This window comes from Pholcus phalangioides, unplaced genomic scaffold, assembly GCF_987345545.1.
Source record: "Pholcus phalangioides strain wild (caught in Gottingen) unplaced genomic scaffold, Ppha-v1.0 ptg000016l_1, whole genome shotgun sequence".
Classification (NCBI taxonomy): Eukaryota; Metazoa; Arthropoda; class Arachnida; order Araneae; family Pholcidae; genus Pholcus; species Pholcus phalangioides.
The window spans coordinates 9,646,720-9,671,762 of record NW_028301609.1 but is presented as its reverse complement, the minus strand read 5'-3'; the positions used below and the strand labels follow the sequence as shown (position 1 = coordinate 9,671,762).

At 38.9% G+C, this 25,043-nt stretch overlaps 1 protein-coding gene across 1 annotated transcript; it reads right to left on the bottom strand.

The window, feature by feature from the left end:
• Positions 1–9,695: 9,695 nt before the first annotated feature.
• LOC149075010 (uncharacterized) lies at positions 9,696–21,127 on the bottom strand. The gene is made up of 3 exons (XM_089246013.1): positions 20,832–21,127; positions 12,699–12,820; positions 9,696–10,087 (listed from the first exon to the last, which is right to left on the bottom strand). Exons 1-3 carry the CDS (start codon positions 20,919–20,921, stop codon positions 9,964–9,966), a joined length of 336 nt encoding a protein of 111 aa, XP_089102139.1. The 5' UTR covers positions 20,922–21,127; the 3' UTR covers positions 9,696–9,963.
• Positions 21,128–25,043: the final 3,916 nt, after the last annotated feature.

Here is a 25,043-nt window from a genome sequence, read left to right as displayed (position 1 = left end):
GGGATACGTTTATATACAAACCGACAGAGTGAAAGTTTCGATGCTTATCATTTTACATAATTGAGAGATTCGGTCCGAACTCGTCTTTCGCTTTTGAGATAAGCCATTGACTGCATCTTTATTTTCCCTTTTGCCCATCATAAGCGACTTATCATTGAGATGATCATTTGAGAATCTCTCAAGACCTTACAATTAGACACCATTATGACGTATAAGATGAACCCCATTAAAAAAACGATTCTTCTTTCAGAAATTCAACCATAGATATCGATATTACCGATTATTCTAGAAATTAGGGTACTAGGGAAAGAAATAAATATGTTTTCGTCAGAAATTCAACGCACACACACACACACATAGACTTTCAATGTCTCAGAATTTCTTAAGAAGTTGCGAAATGACAGTTACGAATTTTTTCTCGGATGTAGTTTCGTATATCTTCGTAAATATCGGACATCATAACCCCGTTACCCCTTCTAGTACATTCCACGGTCCTGTCTAAGACGATAATGGCAGTGAAAAAGAGTTCTTCAAGGTTCTGATAATAATAATACAGGGTGATCATAATTATGAAGTTCTAATTTTAAAACGCTGTACAATTAGAACCCCCGGTCAAAATGATTTGAAAATTTTCGTGAATGCTCCTGAAGCAATAAAAGTTTGTTTTGCGAAATAATAACAAGAAATACTTAAAAATTTACCGATAGGTAACGCTGTACTTGTGAAACGCGGGAAATTTGCTTTCAGAATGGAAACAGTAGTCAGCCGGGGGCAAAGGACGATTTAGTTTAACATCGCAAAGTTTCGTAATTCCTGGAAGCATCTCAAAAATGAAATCACAAACCAAACACCTGCAACTTAGGCAAGAAATGTTCAATGTCCACCTTGTTTTGCTCGAGTTGGTAATGTAAAATTGCATGTTCCACAACTGATCGGAGTGTGCGTGTGTTCCACAAAGATCGGGCGGTAATGCTGTTTCGGTACCTCAAGAATGTTATGTACAGTGGTCAGATTGCGAACTTGGCTGAGTTGAAGGCGCACCACATCCTTCGCATTACCATTGGCCCTCTCTGTGGCTATGTTGTGATACATACAGTTTTTTTACACTTCCGACTCGTAGCAGAACAATATAGGACAATACCTATATTGCAAATTTCTTGCGTAAGTCACAGGTGTTTGTTTTGTGAATCCATTTTTTGGGATGTTTCCTTGAATTATAAAATTTTGTGATGTTAAACTGAATTGTCATATCCCGACTGATTACTGTTTCCATTCCGTTAGTGAATTTCCCCGCGTTTCATGAGCACAGCACCACTTGTCGGTAAATTTTTATGTGTTGTTTCTTTTCCATAATTAATGGACTTTCGAAACTTAGGTTCTTTCTTTGAAAGGCTACCCGTATATCATCCCCTATATTCATGCGATTGTGGTTATTGTTTCATAAGCAAAAACCCTATTTCGCAGAGGAGGTGGTAGCGACTGTTCGCAAAGCTGTCTTCCCTAGCTTTGAAAATAGTCCCAAATGGTGTCCTAACGCACGGATAATTTTTCTAAATAAGAGTTTTGAAATTTCATTTAAATGCACGCGCTGGCTCGCATTTCAATAAGTTTTTTATTATTATTAATAAATATGTACCACAATTCGTAGAATTAAGTTTGAAAAGAAACTTTGCAAAAGCATCTGAAAAATGCATGATAAGTGCGTGTCTTCTAAATCCCTTCAAAATGGGAACATTCCAATTTCACGTCAGGGGTCATTCAAGTATTACGTCAGCATCGGGGGGGGGGGGGGGTTGAAGGTTGCTTACGTCATCAACCACCCTTTTTGAAGATATGAAATATTCTAAGCTGCTGACGAAATTTTGCTGACAAGAGGGGCACGAGAGAGCCCCCCCCCCGCCCCGTGTACGTGTCTGATCCCACCAATATGCGTTAGGTTTCAGAGGGGCAGAGCTGATGACGAAATTTTGCTGACAAGGGGGGGGGGTCAAAAATGATAAACATTTGCTGACGTAATACTTAAATGACCCTTAATAACTATTATAACGATTATTTGAGTAATAATGACTTTGTGGTGAGACAATTAAAAATATTTATTAATATGGGTAGTTATCCACATGGCCGTATTCAGATGTGTGCAAAAATTGTTTTGTTGGCCGGGGTCAGTGTTTTGCTGACTTTTGCTGACAGGAAGCGGGAGGGGGGGGGGTCAAAAATGGCTAAAAATCCGCCTACATAATACTTGAATGGCCCCTAACTCATTTCTTCGAGCGAAAATTGAAAGAATTAGATGCTAAAATTTTAGGTATAATTCATATTTTTGAAATGAAAAGTTCATTTTTTTGCATCATTTAAATTTTCAGGAATATAATCAGTCATCATGTTGCATTTTTTATTCTCCATCTCGCATCCACCATAAAAAGAATACCCCTGGTTCTCATTTTACAGCGTTTCCAAATCACATCTTTAATTGCAATCGCCCTGTATATCATGAATTTCGAGAAGGAATCGTTACCGATATCGGAATTGCGATAATGTGAAATATAGGCACAGATGATAAGGCCGCCTTCCTTTGTTTAACCATGACTGTTCCAATTAAGACGCCTTCATATACTGTATTAAGGAGTTCTATTCCAATGCGCGTGCGTGTGACAAAGAAAACAAGATGGCCGCTTGCCGACACGGGAAGGGACCACGTGGTAGTATTCACGGGAAACCCACCTTTTGTGTGTTCCACGTATTTGTTTGAACACGTGGTCGCGTCATGTATATCCTGGTTTGCGGTTTCTCGGTTTCGTGTCTTTGAGGCGTGTCTCATTTGAAATAGTGCATACAAAGAGATAAAAGAATCGGTTTCTGTTTTACAAAGTGTTATCGTGTCTGGTTATGGACCTCGCCGTGATCTTTTTACGTCTGGCAAAAGGTGACACGGGCGGCTTCCACGAATCGAAACAAATGGCAAAAAAAGAAGAAGAAAACTACCGTTTAATACGGGGTGTTGGGGTTATATGAAGGTTGTGAATAAACTTACTACATAATTACCTTTTTGCAGACTTTCAAATGGGATTTCTAAGAAACCTGTGGTTTAGTAATTGGAAAAGAATAGTAAACTTTTTATTAACCACCAAACAACAGACTCCATCTAAACTCATGGCTCGCAGTCAAAATGTGGCCTTTCGACATGAAGGAAACATTGGGGGAAAGGGTGAAAGTTGTCAGGTGTTTCATATGTATGGGATTTGTGATAGGAGGTGGTCACGTTGCCTTGAATATTCATTTATTATTAATTTGAAGAGGGCTTCAAATAGCATGACATGACATGACAAGATTCAACCCGCTTCCCATCTTTTACAAGATATCAAGCTTTAAATAGCAATAGCATGAGCCCGATTCCGGTGCCTATACTTGGAGTCATCTCATGTGACTTGTGACCTCAAACGTAGTTTTGCAAAATATGAGCTAAAACCATTATTCATACTATTAAATATACGGAATCATACTCATGTAGTCCGTATATGTTTAATTCATGTTCTCACATTGCATAAGTGTTTCAGCACCTTCAACCCCGTCACATATATATATTATTCACACCAATTGTATATGTATATCTTGCCACGACCTATTGTTATGCTAAATTTAATTACATTTATCTCTTTCCTTTCTCATATTTTATTTTGTTTCTGTTGTTTATTTTTCACGTATCATTATATTACATGTTTCTAATTTGTTTCATTAATTATAATTTTCTTATTTGTCAAGAATTTTAATTTATTGTACTAATCTTAACATACACAAACATTTTGACTGTAACAACCAGTATGGGACTAGTGTCTCCTTGGTTGTTTTGTGCTTCTATATGAATATTTATATTTCTTGTAATGATTTGAAATAAATTTGAAAATAAAAAAAATAAATAAAAATAAAATACTAGTTTAGTTTAGAACCGAGCACGCCCAGGCTGTCGTTTTTGCGATATAAGCTCATTGATCAATATTCATACTAGTATTGTTTGATCTTTGTCTCATATGACAGTGATCAAACAGGGTTATCCCACTTTTCACCTTTGAAGTATGGATGCCAACGGTCCTGTGATTAAAATTACATCAAAATCCAATGTAGATAGCTTCCATGTGAAAAGATGATCCTGGTTTTTGTTTTTGTCTGCTTTAATAAAAATGCATGAAAAATTTAAAATCATGTACACAATGTCCATAAGGAAATTTCAGATGTATGTGCCAGTACCGCAGCTGGAAACGAAAACTTATTCGGTTGCCCGAGGTCCAGTGTCTATTCTGGCACTCCCCTCCCCATAATTTTGAACGAAAAGACAATAAACCCAGCATCCTTTTTCTGATTCAGAACCCGGAGAACCAGACCCACTTTCCCTTACCTAATTGTGGCCCTAGTCAACAAGTGAACCCTCGAGATCCTATATTGTACCTGTACCTCCCCATTCCAGCGCTCCATTAAGGGTTTTGACATCTCTCACTCCGGTAAACCCTGCTTCATTCTAATGATGTTTAGTAATCATAGCACACAGTATTGTAAACGCACCGTACAGACCATGGTACTGACAACCTATAGTGCAGACCGTGGAAGCATATCAATGACCAGTGCCGTCTTAACGCATGGGCCCCACCCGAGCACGGCCTCAAGTGTAAAGGGGCCTTATGATAATGAGATTTAATTAAAATTTTTGATAGTAAGCATGTTAATTGGTAGGCAAGAATTTCTAGCAAGGTTGGGGCCTCAGAAAATCCACTTTGAAGGGGCGGCCCTGTCAATGACTGAGACAGAATTCAAGTTAATGGGAATGCGGTACACATTATGCGTAGCATATATACGGTACCTAGAAATTACGAAGAATTTGAATTGCGTTCCTTTTTGGCCTCGTTGGATAAGCATTGCCACAGTAAGGGGAAGGGGCAATATGTATATGTAGTATACTCATTGTAGTTCGTCGAGACAGTCCAACACCACCTATTGAAGAAGGCCTCCACTCGAAGGTTGTGACGTCGCTGAAGAAGGCCGCCTCAACTAAGACGCCTTCATATACGTGTATAAAGGGGTTCTAATCTCAACTATAGCCATTGAATATACAACAAAAAAAAGGGTAGAGACGCATGCGTCGGCCTGCTATATCCAATGGCTATAGGTGAGAGGGTCTTCTACAGTGACGTCACGAGCTTCGTGCGGAGTCCCTTCTTCTATAGGTGTTGTTGAAAGATCCTATACCTTAACGGCATCATATGCCTCGGGCAAAGTGATGCTCTGGCGAGGGTGCACCTAGTTCGAAGTATTTGCCTAAAAATATTCATCTTACTGTCGAAAATCATAGTACCAACTCCCTTTATCACGAGGCTCCCTGTGCACTCGAGGCACCAGGGTATGCCCGGGTGGGACAATGCATTAAGACTGCCCCGAGTTGAGTTGGGAATTTTAGGCAGTTAATTCTTTTTCTTCAAGTATGTTAGCAATTTACAAATACGTTTTGGATTTCAATTTGGCATTTTTATCAAAAAATACATCATTGTTGCAACCAAAAGTTTTCTTTTAAAGAAAATTTCGTTTTCGTGAGTGAAAGTAGAAAAAAAGTGTCCACAGATGCGTCACCTTGAAATTCATTTTTTAACAAATGCAGAATAGATTTGAATTTCGGAAAATTTCTTTAAAAACGGTACATAGGTATTTGAAAACTGCACAAAACATGTTACAGGTTTGCTTTTTTTGTACTTTTAGTTTCAAACTAAAAAAATTTTTTTCACTCTGAAAAAAAGATTTGACTAAAATACTATAAAAGATTATAGCTTAAATTTTAAGCAGTAATGCACCGATTTAAAAAATCACTTATAAAAATCAACACAGAATCAAGTTTCACATGCTAAAATTAAGCAAAATTTGTGAGGTGCACAGAAAACGCGGGAAAAAGAATAAATTACAAATCTCGACTGGTCTTGACAAACGCTCTCATTTTCTGTGAAGAAATAAGTCGGTGGTGAAGCCATATCAGAATTTGCTGGGAGTGATAAAAAAAAAACTGATTTATTAAGGAAACAGAGAGAAAATATCTTCAAAACTTAAATAAATTTGAAAAGAATCGCACAGAAATTCTCAAGAGAGAAGCGCTGCACCAATTAATAATTTTTTTCTTATCTATTCATATCTAGCATAAGAAAGTAACGAACAAAAGATTACAGCAAAAAGCCATCAATGACACAAAACTAATTTAATAAGTTTAGTCTATTATTTAAACTATTTAAATTGAGGGATACTCTTATTAAATCATAATTATGGTCATAAGAGTATTATGACATATAGTTAATAGTTGTAACCATAAGATATTACATTCAGACCTCGACCAGAAATATTTTTATATCCATCGCGAACTTTGTATTTTTTGTATTACAAATTTTTCTGTTCAAAGTACGTTTTATGCTAAAATATTATTAAAGTATTTTTAAATTGCTGTTTTTACTTCTTTTCTAAATGCGAATTCTCTATGAATTCTTAAATAATTTTTTGTATGCAGTTTTCTTGTATTATTTTAGGTTTTTAATGTCATGTCAGCAGTATTCTAACATGTTATTCAAATTATACAATTATTCAGTTATACAGTGTGTCCTGTAAGTGCTAATGTGGCCTTTATCTCATCAACCGTCCGTAAGATTACAATTTAAAAAAATGTTCGAAACGCGTTCAAAAATTACTCTATGCTAGTTTCGAGAGTGAAAATACAGTGTATCACAAAATAAAACAAAACTAAGTTTTTACACGGTCCCCTTGTCCTCTAACTTTCAATCAGAAAGATGTTGCCCTATATCAATCTCCTGAGGCTAACAGAAAAAATTTCATGTTTCCAAGTGCAATATTCGCTAAGATATTTCAATTCAAAAATCGTAAAAAACAAAGATTGGAAATAACAGCAAAAACTGACGGACACGACGCTTCTTTCCCTCATTTATGCTGTCCTCCTCCAACTTTTCTCCGATTATGAATTCGAATATCTCAGCGAACATTGCACTTAGACACTTGGAAATTTTTTCGCTGGCAGGAGTGTGAGACAGCTTCGACGTTCAGAGCTTCGAACCCTTCTCAAGAGAGAGATGGAGGGCAGCAACTTTATAATTTAAAGTTGCAGGACAGAGGATATCCGCGTATAAATTTAGATTTTTTTATATTTTGTTAGACACAGTATTTTCACTCTCGAAACTCGTACAGGGTATTTTTTTTAACTCCTTTTGAGCGTTTTTAAGTTAAAACTATCTCTTCCACAGACGGTTGATGAGATAATGGTGACATTAGCTCTTACAGGGCACCCTGTGCATGTAATGATAGGATATCATGAACAAATCCATGCAATGCTTTTTTCTCCGCAATTCCCTCAATAACAACCGTAATACAAACGTATAATTTTTTTATCCATTTCGCACGCACACACACTTCCTTAAAATCTCTTCAATCACATAATCTGCACCACCTTGCCATTAAAAAAGTGTAATATATTTCTTGTTCCCCAAAAAACAGTTTTCAAGAAAGTACGAAACGTATTCCAATACGAGTAAAGATTTTTGCCCACGTTTTCCGCAGAACGCCCCACGGTGCGATACCTACGTTCTTCTTCCAATGTAAACATATTCAGAAAATCAAAAGTGTCTCTTCAGAGCTCAATCCCCGTGTACCAACAAGAGCGCACTTGGCTTTTCTCTGCAACTCTTCAACCAAGTCCCTCTTGAAATTGTTGCACACATCTGAATACGGCCATGTGGATAACTACCCAAATTAACAAATATTTTGAATCGTCTCACCACAAAGTTATCATTACTTAAATAATCGTTATAATAGTTATTAGGGGCCATTCAAGTATTACGTCAGCAAGTTTTCAGCCATTTTGCCCTCCCGTCAGCAAAACACTGTCCCCGGAAAACAAAACAATTGTTGCACACATCTGAATACGGCCATGTGGATACCTACCCACATTAACACAAATATGTTGAATCGTCTCACCACAAAGTTATCATTACTTAAATAATCGTTATAATAGTTATTAGGGGCCATTCAAATATTACGTCAGCAAATTTTTAGCCATTTTTGATTCCTCCCCCCCCCCCTTGCCAGCAAAATTTCGTCAGCAGCTTAGAATATTTCATATTTTAAAAAAAAAGGTGGTTGATGACGCAAGCAACCGTCAACCCCCCCCCCCCGTCATCAAAAATCAGCAAATCTGAAATCAGCCCCCCCCCCCAAAATGCTGACGTAATACTTGTATGATCCCTCGTTAGGGTTCGGAGTATAATGACCTAAAAATCTTGAAAATATGCAAGCATTTATGACCTAAACAACGCGAAAATATGACCTTAAAACTCGAAAATATGACCTTATAATTTTAACGTTATTTCATCTCTTCTTTTTCAGTTTATTGTTCCTTATCTTATTAAGTTAAAAAAATAAACAAAAAAAAAATTCATTAATGTAAGTTTTTAATTAGAATTCTCTCACCAGATTCGACTGAATAACTGTTATTTGGTACGTTCTAGAATCGCTTTGAAATTCATGAGATGCAGTTGCGAATGTTTGGGAAAAAAACAGCTCTATTGTGTTTAGTTTCTTCTAAGAAATATTTCAGGGGGAAAAACTACTTTGGAAAGTTTTTTTTAAATTGGGTAAAAATTACCAAATGGAGCAATATATGAAGGCTAGTTTGTCATGAAGCAGACTGTGTTAGTTTCTGTAACCTCGTTGATTGTTTCTCAAGCTGAATTGTAATGTTCTCGGTAATAAAAGAAACAGGACCAAAAAGATCTATTGCTTGAAAATTTCTAAAATAAGACCAATAACTCGAAAAAATGCCCGAGAGTATAACTTATTCGAGGAATGATGCCACTCTCCGCTATCCATACAAATGCTTTTAACAGCTGGCTGATGCGAAGATATATTTAAGAACGAGAGAAAATTCAACTGCCCTTTACGGGGAATCAAACCCACGTCCTTTCACTTTCCGGGTGAACGCACTAGACCAGCGGTCCTCAACCGGAGCCCTTGTGCACTCTCCAGGTTCTCCACGGCCGCTCGAGGAAAATTAAAAAAAAAAATTATAAATACTTTTAAGTAGCATAAAAATAAATCAGTAACTTTGATGAATAATTGAAAAATTGGCCTACGGGGCTCCGCCATAGAATTTTTTTTACTAAAAAGGGCTCCGCGAGTCAAAAAAGGTTGAGAATCGCTACAAAAAGGCAACGAATATCTCAATCTTTCCTTGAAGCTCGCGTGCACCGAACGGGACCGTTCATGGACGGTCGGACCTAACTCGGGCCGAAGCTCACAAATGCTGAATCTACCACCACCAGATGGCGACTTATACAAGGAAAATGATGTCACTCTCCGCTATCCATATGAAGGTTTTTATCAGCTGACTGACGTGAAGGTATATTTAGGACGTGGGTTCGATTCCCCGCAAGGACAGTTGAATTCATCCTCTTCCCCAGGTATATCTTCGCATCAGCCAGCTGTTAAAAACCTTCGAAATATGACTTGTATATGAGCCGGAGACATAGTTATTATCAAAAATCGATCCCCCTCATGCTAGGGTTTAGTTTTCATACCCATTGATGGAAACAGGAAATAATTCAATAATTTGTAATAAACGAATGCCTTATTAGGCAGCAAAATAAATAAAAAAAAGACGCCATATTGTTTGTTTTTTCTCTTTATAAATGATATAATACTTTCTCTCCGTTCTCTTTTTTTTCCCCTGTGATAATCCAGTGGAGAGACCGATACAATGGAGTAATGTCATATTTTACAAAGTTATGTACAAACATAAAATGGGGAAAAAGGACAAAAATGCGTAACAACACATGATAAATAAATAATAATGGTGCGTGGTTATACATTGGGGGGTACGGGGGAAGAAGGGGGCGCAACACTTGTCTCGTCCCCCGTCCGTCCCATTACGCTGTGCATTCAATTGTCTTCGAACTGCCAGAATTCATCGGCTTCGTCTACGGCTCGGCACCTGTGGACGTAAGCCGAAATCGAGATGTCGTCGCTGGAACGGACACATAATGTCCCCTCTGGACATTCACACCTTTGGACAACGAAAATAAAATAAAAAAACGTTAGAAATTGAAAACTTCAAACATGCGAAATGTCGTACACACACGACCAATTTATTGACCTACACATCAGCTAGGATTGGTTTTTCTCAACTTCATGGCGCAAGTTCGCAATTTCAAGCTCGCTTCTTATCCCGGAAACAGTCTATCACATTTTCACCGAAGTTGAGGAAAATAGACATAGATGGCAGCACCATGCAACAATGCTCGTACACTTGCCTCAGCAACGTTATGGGGTTGTTGGCATGACTACTGCTACTAAACCACACATGCACCTCGTCGATATTCCTCTTCGGAACTATTGTTATTGTGCTGCCATCTGTCACGTATTTTTCGAACTATGAGTGAAGTGTAGTGATTGAATAATAGTATCGTTGTATAGGGGGCCTGCTGCTATCTGTGGCGAGATATTCTAACGGGGTTGTTGGCATGACTGCGCGGTGTTGTTAACAGTTTTTGTGTTGTTGTTGGTGTTACGTTTTTGCAACGGTAGATTTTCTGCTTAGAAAAGTGGGATATTTGTCCGGGTGGGGGGGGGGGACCCTGCTAATCAGTGGCCCCAAGTTTGAACAACATATCATCGCTAGCTTTGCTCTCGCCCCCCCCCCCCCCACTTTATAGTCCGAATTGGATTATCAAAAACTTTGGATCGAAACGGGATACGTTAAGAAAAAAAACAAAAAAACTCTACGGCAGTGGTTCCCAGTCTGTATTAAGTGCACCCCTGAGGGTTATGTGACTGGTCACAGTAAGGTGACAGGATTTCTGCGCAATAGTAATAGAGAAAAAAACCAGTTGAATAACTAAAAACTGCAAACATATTGGGAATTTGTTACATACAATTCTGCCACTTCCTGCGCATTGCTATTGGGGGTGATACGCACCCGTCCCCCCCGCATTTGGAAGGGTAAGATTCAACCTTTTTTGGGGAACTGAGGGATGCCATCTTAGGCATCATCAACTTGATGACTAATACAAGGTCGTTGCGCATGACAAAAATACGTATATGACCCTCGTATAACCATTTCCATCATAATACGCTGTAGTAGCTAATCATCAGCCATACTAGTGTGTAGTTGGTTCTTTTGCATCAAAAGCCATCGTGTGCAGAAGTCCAATTGCAGGAACACACCAGCCACTACCGGCATTTCTTTCATACTGACGCCATCATACTTCATGCCGTGATCTATAACCGAGGTAACGCATGAGCGCATGGCCCCCATATCCTGGAGTAGGCCCTGGTCTGGGATCTTTTGCGGGCCCCCCTGACCAGACTTTCACGGGCCCCTTTATGGTGGATTCATAACGTGAAAAAACAAAAAAATAATGAAAATCATCCCGGGCCCCACGGCTGGAGATTTGCCAGCCCACCGCTTGTGGGGGGACATACATGAGCATACCTGGGCAGTGCAGTGCAGGGAGTCTCTTGATCCATCGGCTCTCTCATGTATATTTTGCAGAGCCATAGACAACATTAATGAGTGACATAATTGCGACAAGCTGGTGGGAATCCAGGTGAATCGCTTGACCCAGAGCCCCCCCCCCTCCCCATATTGTTAAGACGTACATGGCCCTTAAATATATTCCCAGCAGAAAGTTTTTTTACAGCTTTAGTGGCTCATCAAAGTGAGAAAATTCTGGAAAGGACCGGGTGGGGAGGGAGAGGGAGTAGAAGCTATATATACAGTATAGGGGGTTTACAGCAACGGTGTTCAACCTTTAGCAGAGTGCGAGCCACTTCATTGGTTCGAAATTTGAAAACGTGTCGCGCTGGCCACTTGAGTGATTGGGAATTGTGTCGCGGGTTATTCAAGTGATCTGGAAATGTGCCACTTAGTTCATTTTTACTGTCTTGTGGGGGGCGGGACACCCTCCACAAAATTTTCATGATGCTTCCTGGGAACCGGGGAACCACTAGACAAGGAAGTGATTCTATCAAGAAATAATCACGATCTTATTTTCTGATAAGATACTAAATCAAAGGTTGCTAGATCATCGCTTCACTTTTTCTGGAGAGTGGGCGGGCACCTTCATGCCGCTACGAATCATTTGTGATCTGTAACTGTACCGCAAGTCAATTATGTAAGGGGTCATTCAAGTATTACGTCAGCATCGGGGGGGGGGGAAGGGGGTTTCGGATTTGTTGACTTTTGATGAATGACAGGGGGGGGGGGTGTTTGAAGGTTGCTTACGTCATCAACCACCCCTTTTTGAAGATATGAAATGTTCTAAGCTGCCGACGAAATTTTGCTGACAGGGGGTGGGGTCGAAAATGGCTGAAAATCTGCTTACGTAATACTTGAACGGCCCCTAATCCGGGAATGTGCCCCAGGTCACCGAAGTGATATGTGAATGTATCGCGGTCTACTGAAGTAAGTGATCTGGGAATGTACCGTAGACCACTTAAGAGTGATGCGGAACTGCAACGCGGGTCCCTTAAGTGACCTGAAAATGTGGCGCTTAGTTCGTTTTTACAAAATTAGGCTAGAGTTCGCGGTCACATCAGACGACTACGTGACGCCACATTCGGCCCGCGGGCCATGGGTTGAGCATGTACGTACTAGATAGCGTTGCGTAACTTACGGGCTTTTGATGAAGTCGACGATCGACCTCAAGTACGGCCTGTAAACTTCCCAACCGCACGGGGTCGACTTCGCACATTGAGGGACGCTACTGCTCACTTCTTCATCTCCTCCGGCACTTCTCTGCAATTAAATAAAGAATATACTAAATTAGTAATTAGCAGAGAAACACAATATATATATATACAGCAAAAAAAAATTTCATTCCTGCGATTTAATCGCGACTTTACGTTACTTATCGTATGACGTCCAAGATAAGAATCGTAACCTCGGCCTTGGGACTGAAGTAATTGTTCAAATAATGAGGGTTTTTTTTTAACAGTTGAAATAAAGCGTCATTGAACTGCGTCTTTATCGTTAAATTAATCCAGTTCGATACCAGGGGTTTTTTGTTTTTAAACTTTGATTGAAATCCAACACCAAACCCAATCGTAAAACGAAAAAAAATGACCGCCAAGGACAGGGCCAATAAAAAAAAAGAATTAAATATCTCAATCGTGTGTTTATTTACGTTATCGAAGATAAATCAAGGGGTAAAAAAACCGATCGTGAGTTGAAAAGTGATCAATCGCGTGAATATTAATTTGCATAAATCATCGCCATCATTTTATTTGTGATTATGGAGAGAGCGGCAATCGCATGGCCCCGATTTTCAACTTGGCGGGTATCGAGAGGCATCCATCGACTAGGCTCAAAGATTTTTGGTAGATCAGCGAAAACACGTTTCAGGCCTTGATAAATATGGAAAACTGTCACGTTTTTGACCACAAATGTTGCCGCTGTAGTGGTCGAGTGGTTAGATAGTGACGGACTCGCGATGCGAGGATCCGGGTTCGAACCCCCACAGTGGTGGTCGGCTGAAGTTGGTTTTCTGTGGTTCCCAACTTTAAGGCGCAAATGCGAGCCGATCTCCCCGTTAAAAAGTCTCGCCACAGAGAGCAACAGTCCTACAACGATAAATCATTCAATCATAACACTTCACTCATAGTTAGAAAAACTAGTGGCAGATGGCAGCACTACACATAACAAGCATTACAGAAAACAACTAAACTTCACGTCAGGTTTCACTACACGTACACGCACATTCCCGCATGTACCGATTCGTTGGGGGGTGGGCGGGGTGCATGTGTGGTTTAGCAGTAGTAGGTACGGCCTCCAAAAAATGGCTCGGGGATCCATGATGTTCTTAAGTCAGCCACCTCGTTGGGCAATTTGCCTGTTGTGGCGTTGTATTTGTATAAATGAATCGAAAAGTTTATTTTCAAAAGGGCAACGTTTTTCCACTTTTTTCCAGAAAAACAGCCCAACAGGTTATACATATGAATGGTAGAAGAATAGCTAGATCAGGGGTGGCCAACGGCTGGGCCCGTGAAGTGATTTCGTGCTGCTCGCGATAAGGTAAAATTACCGTGCAAAAAAATTGAATTTGTGATCATTATTTGAACTATCGGTTCCAAACAGCAAATTTTTTTTATTAACAAACTTATTTCTAGTGACGAAATTAATTTAATAACTAATTAATTAATTAATAATGGAGCGGCTTATACATCGAAGTTGCTCCACCGATGTGACCCGTGACGCTATAGCTGACCATTATGTTGGCCCGCGAACAGGAAGAAGTTGGCCACCCCTGTTTTAGATGCTGTGTGTCTCTTGATCAACATTCAACAGAGACATTCAACAATTTGAACTTTAGAAATGTTCCGTTTTGAAAGAAAATTAGTGGAAATGTTACCTTTTGATTAAAATTTGAGCTGGTCAAGTCTGAAAAAATTGGAAATTTCTACATCATCTGTTGTTTTCAGAAGGTCATAACTAGCCCAGGAAAGGGTCTTACTGCCCTCTCGTCTATTAATGCATCGTCAATCAACTACTTCGACAACGGGAGGCACCAGTATCGTTTAGTAAGGAACGATTCCAGGTTGCGGTGTCGCAGGGAGTTTTTCTCTAATAGGGTTGTCAATAAATGGAATAACTCATCTCCGCGGGTCGTGAATTCTAACACAATTGACGTGTTTAAAAACAAATACTCGTACGATACACATGTTGAGATAAATCGAGAAGTTCTATCCATACTTAGAATATATATAACCATAATCGGTCGCTTTTTTTTATGTGCAGTGTATTATACAGAGCGTCCTGTAGCCGCTGTGGTGGTCGAGTGGTCATAGTGCCGGACTCGCATCGCGAGGACCCGGGTTCGAACCCCACTGTCGCCACAGTGGTGGTCGGCCGGAGTTGGTTTTCTGAGGCTCTCAACTTCGAGGTGAGAATGCAAATCGATCTCCCAGTTAAAAAGTCTCACCGCACAGAGAGCAACAGACCTACAATCAGTACAATTATTCGATTATCACGCTTCAATCGTGGTTAGAGAAATTGATTTCAGATGGCAACACAACACATAACAAGCATTGCACAGAAATAAACTTCAAGGTAGGTTCACAACACGGACACGCACATTCCAACATGTACCAATGCGTTAGACCTTCCGCAGAGGAATATGGACGAGATGCATGTGTGTGTGTGGTTCTGTAGGTAGGCTGTCCTGTAAGTGCTAGTTCAGCCTTTATCTCATCAACCGTCCGTCGTAGAGATAAGATTTCAATTTAAAAAGTCCTCGCAAAAGGCATTCAAAGATTACACTGTACCAGTTTTGAAAATACAGTGTGTCACAAAATGAAAAATCTAAACTTTTAAACTCCGCATTAGCATTTACAGGACATATCCTTTGTATTATTAATTATTAGTTTTTCTTTCGTGATATATGCTTTTATATCGGATTGTTGTACTTTGGCTATATTTTGACATCTATATTTTTATGGACATCTTTTTTTGAGCCATTTGGTTGGACAATTTGCCTGTTGTGGCCTTTGTATTTGTATTAACATAAGAAACACGATCAATCTACAGTGTAACCTCTCATAACAGACACTCCGTAAGCGGACAAAATATTCGGCCCCACGGACTGTCCGTTATCGAGGGCCATTATTGAGAAATTACAAATACCAATACCGTATTTGTCAATTGAGAAATGACAAATACGTTTCTATGAAAAAGGCCCTTTTGATAGAAACGACGCTTTACGTTGCAATTTTTACCGAAAAATATTCCCGTTTGAATGATCCCGATCGCATAATCTGACAGAGCTTATCCCCCAGTTATATATATATATATATATATATATATATGAAAAAAAAGTGGAAATGTGTTCCCCCTTTTGAAAATAGGCTCCTCAATTAGGCCCCGGGCCGCAAAGGGATTCACTTCACTTGGTGGATTCTGAGTGTGGGTCGTAAATTCGTCGCGCGACCACCATTTCAGTAATCTAATGAACTGCACGAATATTGCGCAGAATTATTACACGTGTTGCTGTATCATTCTTCCTACATAGGAGGGAAAGGGGTTGGCAGGGCTCCAACCCAAAGCCCCCCCCCCCCTCCCATATACGAATTATTATTATTATTATTTTACGTTTTAAATTTATCAAGACTTACACCGTGAGAAATTTTTTGCCTGGAGTCCTACCTAAAATCCCTGCCCATGGACTCGGTTCCAAAGTGAGAGGATTGGTGGTGGTGGTATGTATGGTATAATGCACACACGGGGTTCTTAATCTTTTCCAGCCTCGACTCAACAACAGGATAAGCTTCATGGGACTGTTCGTTCTTCAAAATTAGTGAAACCAGTAACGCAATAAATGCATTTATAACAAGATTGTAAGTGAATTTGTACGACACGGCGAATCAAGTTTCGTCGTGACCCGTAGCTCAAGAATCCTTGGCTGTTAAGCCGGGTTTTCCTAGGAGCAGGTTTTCTGTGCCATGCGCGACATGAATCACCCAGCGCGACACGCCATCCACTCACCAGTGTGAAAAGCAGTATAGCTGTTTTCCTACAGAGCGCAATACGGCTCACGACAGCGCTTTACGTCGGGCGTTATTGGTTGACTGCTTTCTGGCGTTTCACCGATCTTCCCTTCATTTTTGTTGTTTTCTTTCTCTTCTCTTCAAACCGGAGCATGCAGACGACAGAGTAACTGATGCCAAGGCCATATAATATAATATAGCCCGTCCTGATCTGATGCGCCACCCTAGCAAAACACAAACGCGTAGCGTAATTATGTAACACGTTTCTGCCGGCGCAAAATGGTCTAATTCGGTTCATACGTCGCAAAAAACCTATTCCTAGGAAAACCAGGCTTTAGGGGTGTTCTACGACCCATCTCGGAAACCAAGTTTGCGTCATGACCCATAGGTTAAGAAGCCCGGCATTGTGGTTTTCATGGACATGGTCAGACGTGGATCCAGGACGATGTGTTGGGAGGGGCGAATTGCACAAGTTCAGTAGATTGTCCCGTATTTTTTACGGGACTGAAAAATTCTCCCCATATTATGCGGCTCTTGGGAGGGGCGATCACCCCCATCTCCCCCCCTCTGGATCAGCACTCGAACATGATTCCACTCCCAACATTAATTTTAAGCATCGTTAACGAATTACGAGCACCGTTTATGAGCACCCATGTATAGAAAATTGTTCATATGCTGTGCTGAAACTTGGACAAGTACAGTGTGAATTTTTGAATCCGATTCTATCAATCGAGACCTAGCAAGCACAAAAATCAAGTGCAGGATTTGAGCACTCTGCAGTGAGCACTCTGAGCACCTAACACGGATTTTGAGTGGGGAAGGGAAGGAAGAGGTGCTTTGGGCTTTCTTCTGCCTCTTCTCTTTTTCCGTAGCCATTATCATCGAACGAGGCTGAGGCAATTCGCGTGTTTGAACGCGCTAATAATAATAATAATAAAAACGAGATAAGTAAAGGATCTCAGTCTCTCTCTTCATAGAGATAATCTCCTTATCAGGAAAGGTCGTTGGGGGGAAGAGGCTAGTTAGTCCGCTCTTTGTGTGCGTCGCAAAAAAGCTTCCCAAATATCTACAGGAACACAGTCGGTGACCTTTGGGAAGTTTGCCAACACGAATGGCCATCCTCGAGGAAATTAAATCCGCGTAATACTGACACAAACTGACCATCACCACGAACTGGGCCACAGCGTCACACGGTGGGCGAATGGCGCATTTCTCTCAAGCTGGACTTTCCCTCCGCTCCTAATCCACAGTCGTGTAAGGTTCGAAGGTCCGTTGAGACAGGCGATTATGCAACGTTTGTATCCTGCAAGTCAGCGTTTGTCAAACTATTGGCACTCTCGGCTCCCTTGCCCTAGTCATAGTTCGACCCCCGTGGTTCAGAATAGCCCAGTAGCTGCATCCTATTCTGCATCCTTAAAAGAATCACTTCAAAGCTTTGAGAACAGGAGCGCATCAATATATCGCCAGCATGGCCCGAACCCCCTTACAACGGTCGACGATGTACATACCCCGCGACGCACACTTTGAGAACCACTGCTGTAAGGCATGAATCATGGTTCTGTGGGCCAAATGTGGCCTTGGCCCTCTAGTTATCTGATACAGCCCGTGATCTCAAACCTAATTTTGTACACATGAACTAAGCGGCGCATTAATAGATCATTTGAGGTTTCCTAATTTCGAGGAGCGTATGCGAGCCGCTACCCCCCCCCCCCCAATTAGAAAGTCTCGCCACAGATAGCAATAGGCTTCTACACACAACGGTACAATTGTGTGTTCGATCATTACACTTCTTCATTCATAGTTAGGAAAATTAATGGCACACTATACACATAACATACATTGCACAGGGACAAACTTCACATTAGGTTCACAACATTCCAACATGCAGCAATTCGTTAGAAGTTCCGAAAAGGAATATGTTCGAGGTGCATTTTTTGGTTTATATAATAGTTTATCACCCGAGGTGCAGCTCCACGTCACTCAAATGATCAGCGGCACATTTACAGAACACTGAAGTGACCTGGGAGCTGTTTCAGATAACTTAAATAGTTCACGGCACATTCTCACTTCACTGAAGTGACTCGCGGCACATTCCCAGGTCACTTGAGTGGAACTCGACATGTCTTCGAACCGATGAAGTGACCCGCACTCTCTAAAGCAGTGATTCCCAACGTGGGCGTTGACGCCCCCCTGGGGGGGATGGAATGTTCCCGTAGAAGCTACGGGTATAACATAGGATCCTATGGGTTAGATTGCGTTGGGGAGCGATGGTAGAAAAAGAAGAAGGGGGCGATGGGACAAAAAAGGTTGGGAAACTATGCTCTAAAGGGTTGAATACCCTTTCTATAAGGACAGGCTCGCAATGTAAACAGCTGAGGGTGGACACGGATCTGTAACTGCCTGTTGAATAACGATCATGACATTTCAGTTCCTGCTTTGAAGTAGAGACAACTTGAGCAAGTTAAGTACAATCCTTAAGAAATTTAAGCGTCTCTTATTTTTGCTTCAAAATACGGAAGTCGGATGGCAGCACGCACCACTACGACAATAAACATACATAAGTGTCTGAGAACATAAACCACAACCATACACTCAGAACACACATTCCGGCATGTGCCAATTCGTTAGAAATTACGTAAAGGGATGTGTACGAGGTTAAGTAGTAGTACGAAATTTAGTGTTTAAAATCACCATTACTGACCACCATTACTACCGTTCAACAGGTAGCGAAACAAATCGAAAATCCCTTTTTTCACGGGATTCAAACAAGTGACCGTTAACCGGAGGTGTCCGCTAACGGAGAGATTGCCTGTTATATGTACAAGAGGTTGCACCGTATTCTTCAAGTCATTTTCGGAATCGTCTGTAGTCAATACCTATAATTGTAGATGTCCGTCTATTAGGAAGTTTGGTGTCAAATACCGGTTCATCATGGCTACTTTACCGCACACCAACACTCCGGTCACACATCGCCATATGGCAATTTCAAACCAGTGGAGTTAGGTGGAGAAATGGAGTTGCCATCTATCGGTGGTCGCCCCAGACTCGGTAGGTAAGGAACTTGTTCCTGATGTTCTTGCCCGGATTCGAAACCGTGGACCTTGACGGTAACAACCTCCATAGTGGAAGTCGAGCATCTTACCCCCCCTGCACCACTCGGGCAAGCTTCATCGTGGGTGTCCACGGGGGAAAATTACCAGGATTTCTAAGTATGTTTCTCTCTGATGAGTTATCCTGAGAATACGTGTAGCTCTTAATCTTTAAATCAAGGGTGCTCCACTTTTTAGAGAGTGTGGGGGGTCATTTCATTGGTTTCAAAACGTCGAGGGCCACATAATTACGTGAACTGTAAATGTGTCGCAAGGCACACAAATGATCAGGAAATGTGCCATACGCCGCTCAAGTGATCTAGAACAGCACCGCAGATTACTTAACTGAAGTGAGAATGTACCTCGGGCCACTTAAGTGATATGGGAATGCGCCCCACGTCACATGGGAATATACCGCAAACCACACTTGAAGCTGCACCGCTGACAATCTGGTAATGTGCCCCTTAGTTCATTTTTACAAAATTATGTTTGAGATAATTCCAATGCACATATTTGGCCCACGGTTCCACTAAACAACAGTTGGTCAAACTATGACTTATTCTACTGAATGGTTATCCCGTGGATAAGCTGCCGATTCAGATAAATCTTTAAATGGGATTACTCAAGTGCTAGGCATGAGATAAATATGCCGAAGTATATGCACTTGGAGAGAGAGAGAGAGAGATAAATACAACAGTAAAAAAACACTTATCTCTTTTAATTAACTCTAAATTAAATATGAACTTATACAGTAAAACCTCTCATAACGGACACACCTCCTGCCAAAGGACACTTTTTTTTTTTCAAGAAAATTGTGAAAAATAAGTCTTCAATTTATTTCACTACTCATTTCAACGAACACTCCCCGTTTGCGGACAATTTTCGGTCCCGTTGCTGTCCGTTACTGCGAGGTCGTACAGCATAAACATTAGTGCATCATAAATGTAATAATTCTATACAACACATCACACGTAAAAGAATAATTTTAATAATTATAACAGTAAAATTTTCTTCTCGAAATAATTGATAGATTTTTTGCGTTCAATAAAATGTCGAGGCAATAACTTTCCGGATTCAAATTCGATTTTTATGGTGAAATATCGACAGAAATAATTAATTGATAAATTAATAATAATTATTAAGTAATAATAATTGTTATGCGTATAAATATCAGCTTACCTTAGCGACGTACCGGGATACCGAAGGCCTCGCAACTAAGAGAACTCCCAAAAATACTATAACGTAAAAGATTTGTCGGCAAGACGCCATACTGTCAATAAACGTAGAATATACTGTTTGTTTGTGTGTGTACGGTAAAATATATGTTTATATTTTGCTACGAGTTTACAAACACGTAAACCGGACACGTTTGTTTTTTATGATGCTACTGACGTTGCACTGAAAACTCATCTCTATTTAAATGAAACCGGAGAAAGAGACCACGTGATCGCCAACCGAAAAAAAGTGACAACACTAAAAGTTTTTCCTTTCCCATTTTGTCCTTAGGGTTTGCTTATCTTTGGATCTCGGCCAAGCTTTGATCAATCACTCGCCATTTGGCGATGAGTTTTTATATTAGCCCCCCCCCCCCCCATTTATTTCACGAACCAAAAAAAATTTTTTTTCGGTTTTTACACGAATTTCTGTGGAAAAATTCGGAGAAATTCCCACGCATTCAATTTTTCTTGTTTCGTTTTATTCGGGAAACAGCGTGGGTCGTGATGAAGGGTCAACACTAAATTTACTGAAGGTGACCCATTGCCATCTCCTAAAGCACTTTCCCTTCTCCGGATAAGACATTATTTATTTCTTTATATATTTTATATACATATTACTGTAAATGTAAAAGTACACATTTATTTTTCGATTCGGAGTCTTCCGAGAAAATTGAAGAAATTCATCAAAAATGATAGTCTGATATTTCTTTTTGTTATATTGATCATTTTGATTCGTATTTTAGATTTCCATTGTTGGTTCTTTGCATGTAATTTAATAGAATAAGAATTGTTTCTCTGTCTTATAATGTTTATTGTTAAAGTTGTTTTTTTGCGACTGTAAGATTGAATACACCGTTCAAAATAAATAAATAAGTAAATTGTTAATAAATCCATTGTTGCAGAGATCAACTTTATACAAATCTATAACTACTCGGTGTTTTATAAAGTTATTGTTACACAGTAATTGTTAAAAGGGTCACCATATGTGTCATAGTAACTGTTTTGCTACTTATTGACTATTTTAAATTCATTAGCACTCACTAATTATTTTAAATTAATTGTCACCCACCAATTTTTTTAAATTCGTGATGACACATTACCTGTTAAAAGTGACTATTACCTGTGATAAATTCATCGTCTCTCATTAACTGCCATAAAATCATTATTACAAATTAAACAGTATTATATTCATTGTCACTCATAAACAGTTGAAAAGTTATTGTCACCCATCAACTTTTTAATCCTCATTATCTATCAAAAGTTTAAAATTATTTGTCACGTATATTTAATTTTTAATATTCGTAGTTACTCATTTAATTTTTTAAAATTCACTGTTACTCATCAACTGTTATAAATTCTTCTTGTTTCTTATTAACTGTTGAAAATGTAATTTTTACCCAATATGTGTTTACCTTCTGTTTACATCTGTTTAATTTATTCTCTTCTATTTACTGCCAATAAAAGTTACATTGTCACTTATTGACTGTTTTAAATTTATTAGCACTCGTTAACTGTTTTAAATTCATTGCCACCCAACAATTTTACCAAATTCGTGATGACGCATTACTTCTTAAAAGTGATTGTTACCCATTAATTGTTATAAATTCATCATCTCACATTAACTGTCAAAAGATCTTTATTATACATTAAGCAGTGTTATATTCATTGTCACTCATCAACTGTTAAAAAAACATTGTCACTCATCAACTGTTAAAAAACATTGTCACTCATCAACTGTTAAAAAAACATTGTTAGACATTAACTGTCAAAAAATTATTATCGCATATTGACTGTTGAAAAATTAATGTCACACATTAACTGTTAGAAAAACCAGTGTTATCCAAAACATTTTTCTAAATTCGGTTTAGTTGTTAAAAGGTCATTGTTATTCACCAAAAGTACGTATAAGAAAGATCATTGTTCTCCTCACTTATTAAATGATAAGAAAACCTTACCATCGCTTTATTAACAATTTGAAAATTTAATTGTTACTCATCAAGCGTTGAATAGGTCCACCAGTATTTATTATGCGTAGTAAAACGATAGTTACTCATCAATTATTGAGAGAAGCGTCAGAAAATTTTGTGTTGCTGTTACAAGCTAATTTTGTACTGTTGAAAATTATAGACCCCTCCCCCCCATCCGAAAATTTTTTAGCGATGCTCCGAGCAACAATGACTTTTGTAAATAGTGAATGAAGATTTGATGGTTAATAATTACAATCATGATAACATAATCATTATGGATACACAGGGTTCGTTAAAAAATGTCCTGGACACATTTTAAAAATTAATAACAAATCAACCAATTGAAATAAAAAGTTGCAGTTTGCACCAAAATACGTATCAAAGTGTGAAGTGTTTTTTGAATACGTAATTAAAAAATTTCAAAACTTCACTTACAGATGGCGCTGCATCTCGATGGCTCTACATAGAGCACATAAAATGAAATGCGACACAAACAATACATAATTAATGTTTATTACAATTTTTGCGTTACATAAAACTAGCACATTTCATTATGTTCGTCACTTCTACCTCGAGCCACGTCTAAACGAGTGAAAGCGTGCTCATATTTAAATGTGTTAGTTTTTTATAGAACGCAAGTCATAATAAACATTAATTATGCACTATTTATGTCACATTTCATGTGCTATGCCGATTTTTTCGCGATGCAGCACCATCTATGAATGAAATTTTGAGCTTTTTCCTATTACTTATTTAACCCCTTAAGTGGCATAGCAGAAAAATTACTAAAGCCTCCTTCAAAGTGCCGTACATTTTTAATGAAATAGTCTTTCTTACGATTTTCAGCAGGTGCAGACAAAGGAATATAGAAAAAAAGTGTTCGATTGAGAAATCAACTTTACAAAATAACTGGGCGGGTAAATGATAAAGTAAGAGGCTTTTAAAGGGGGGGGGGAGTCTCCTACCCTTTTTTTAAATGTTAAAAAACAAATTTCTTATCTAGAAATATTATTGAAAATATTACTTACCCATTAATTTACTTCAAATTTTTACCACTTATCTTCTATGCTACCCTATCCACTACACCTAGCTACTACAAAATTTTACGTATCTCCCTTAATTTTTCCCAAATTTTCAAAACAATGCATTAGAAACAGCTTGTGCGCACGATAAAACTGCACGAAATCGATATAATTGGATAATAAATGATTCAAGATAAAGAAAACTGTTCCGTGTTCATGAAATGATGGAAAAAGATTGAGATTTCCTCGACTCAATCTCATTTAAAAATAAATTTTCAATTTTTCTTTATAACCCAAGTATTTTTATGAACAGATCTCAAATCTTTTGTGATCTATTCATAAAGTTTAATTATATATCATATTTGAAACTTATATATTAAAGTTTCCTTTATTTTGAATCAATTTTTATTCAATTTCATTGATGTTACGTTATTTTATCATGCCTGAAGTTGGTTTTCTGTGGGTCTGCGAATGCAAGCCGATCTCCCCATTAAAAAGTCTCGCAGCAGAGAGCAACAGGCATACAACGATAAAATTCTTCAAGCATTACAACTAACTCATAGTTCAAAATATATATGGTAGATGGCAGCACTATAAAAAGCATTACACAGAAACAAGCTTCACGTTAGGTTCATAACACAGACATGCACATCCCAATATGTACCAATTCGTTAGAAATTCCGCAGAGGAATATGGATGAGGTACATGCGTGGTTTAGTAGTAGTAGTAGTATTTCATCATGCGCGCAAGCCGTTTTATTAGCTCTACACCTTAACGAAAATTTGTAAAAAAGTTGAGTATTGAAGATGTACGTAAAATTTTGCATTCGCATAGGACAACATACACAATCGAATATATGTTGTAAAAATTTAAAATCAATTAATGGATAAATGATGTTTTTTAATAATTTTTATTATATTAATTGTATTATTTTATTTTCATTTCTACATAAGAAAGCTTTTTTTTACTATGCTAAGAGACCCCTTAAGGAGGCGAGATATCTCGTCAACGCCACTTGAAGGGTTAGGAAAACTCGACGCCTTGAGATAGATGAGTATTTTGGTGCAAACCGCACCTCGCACATTTTTTTTTTTTAATGTCAATATTGGGTGATTTTTTATTAATTTTTCAAATGCATCCAGGACTTCTCTCGCCCACCCTGTATGTTTAATTTATGAATTTTTT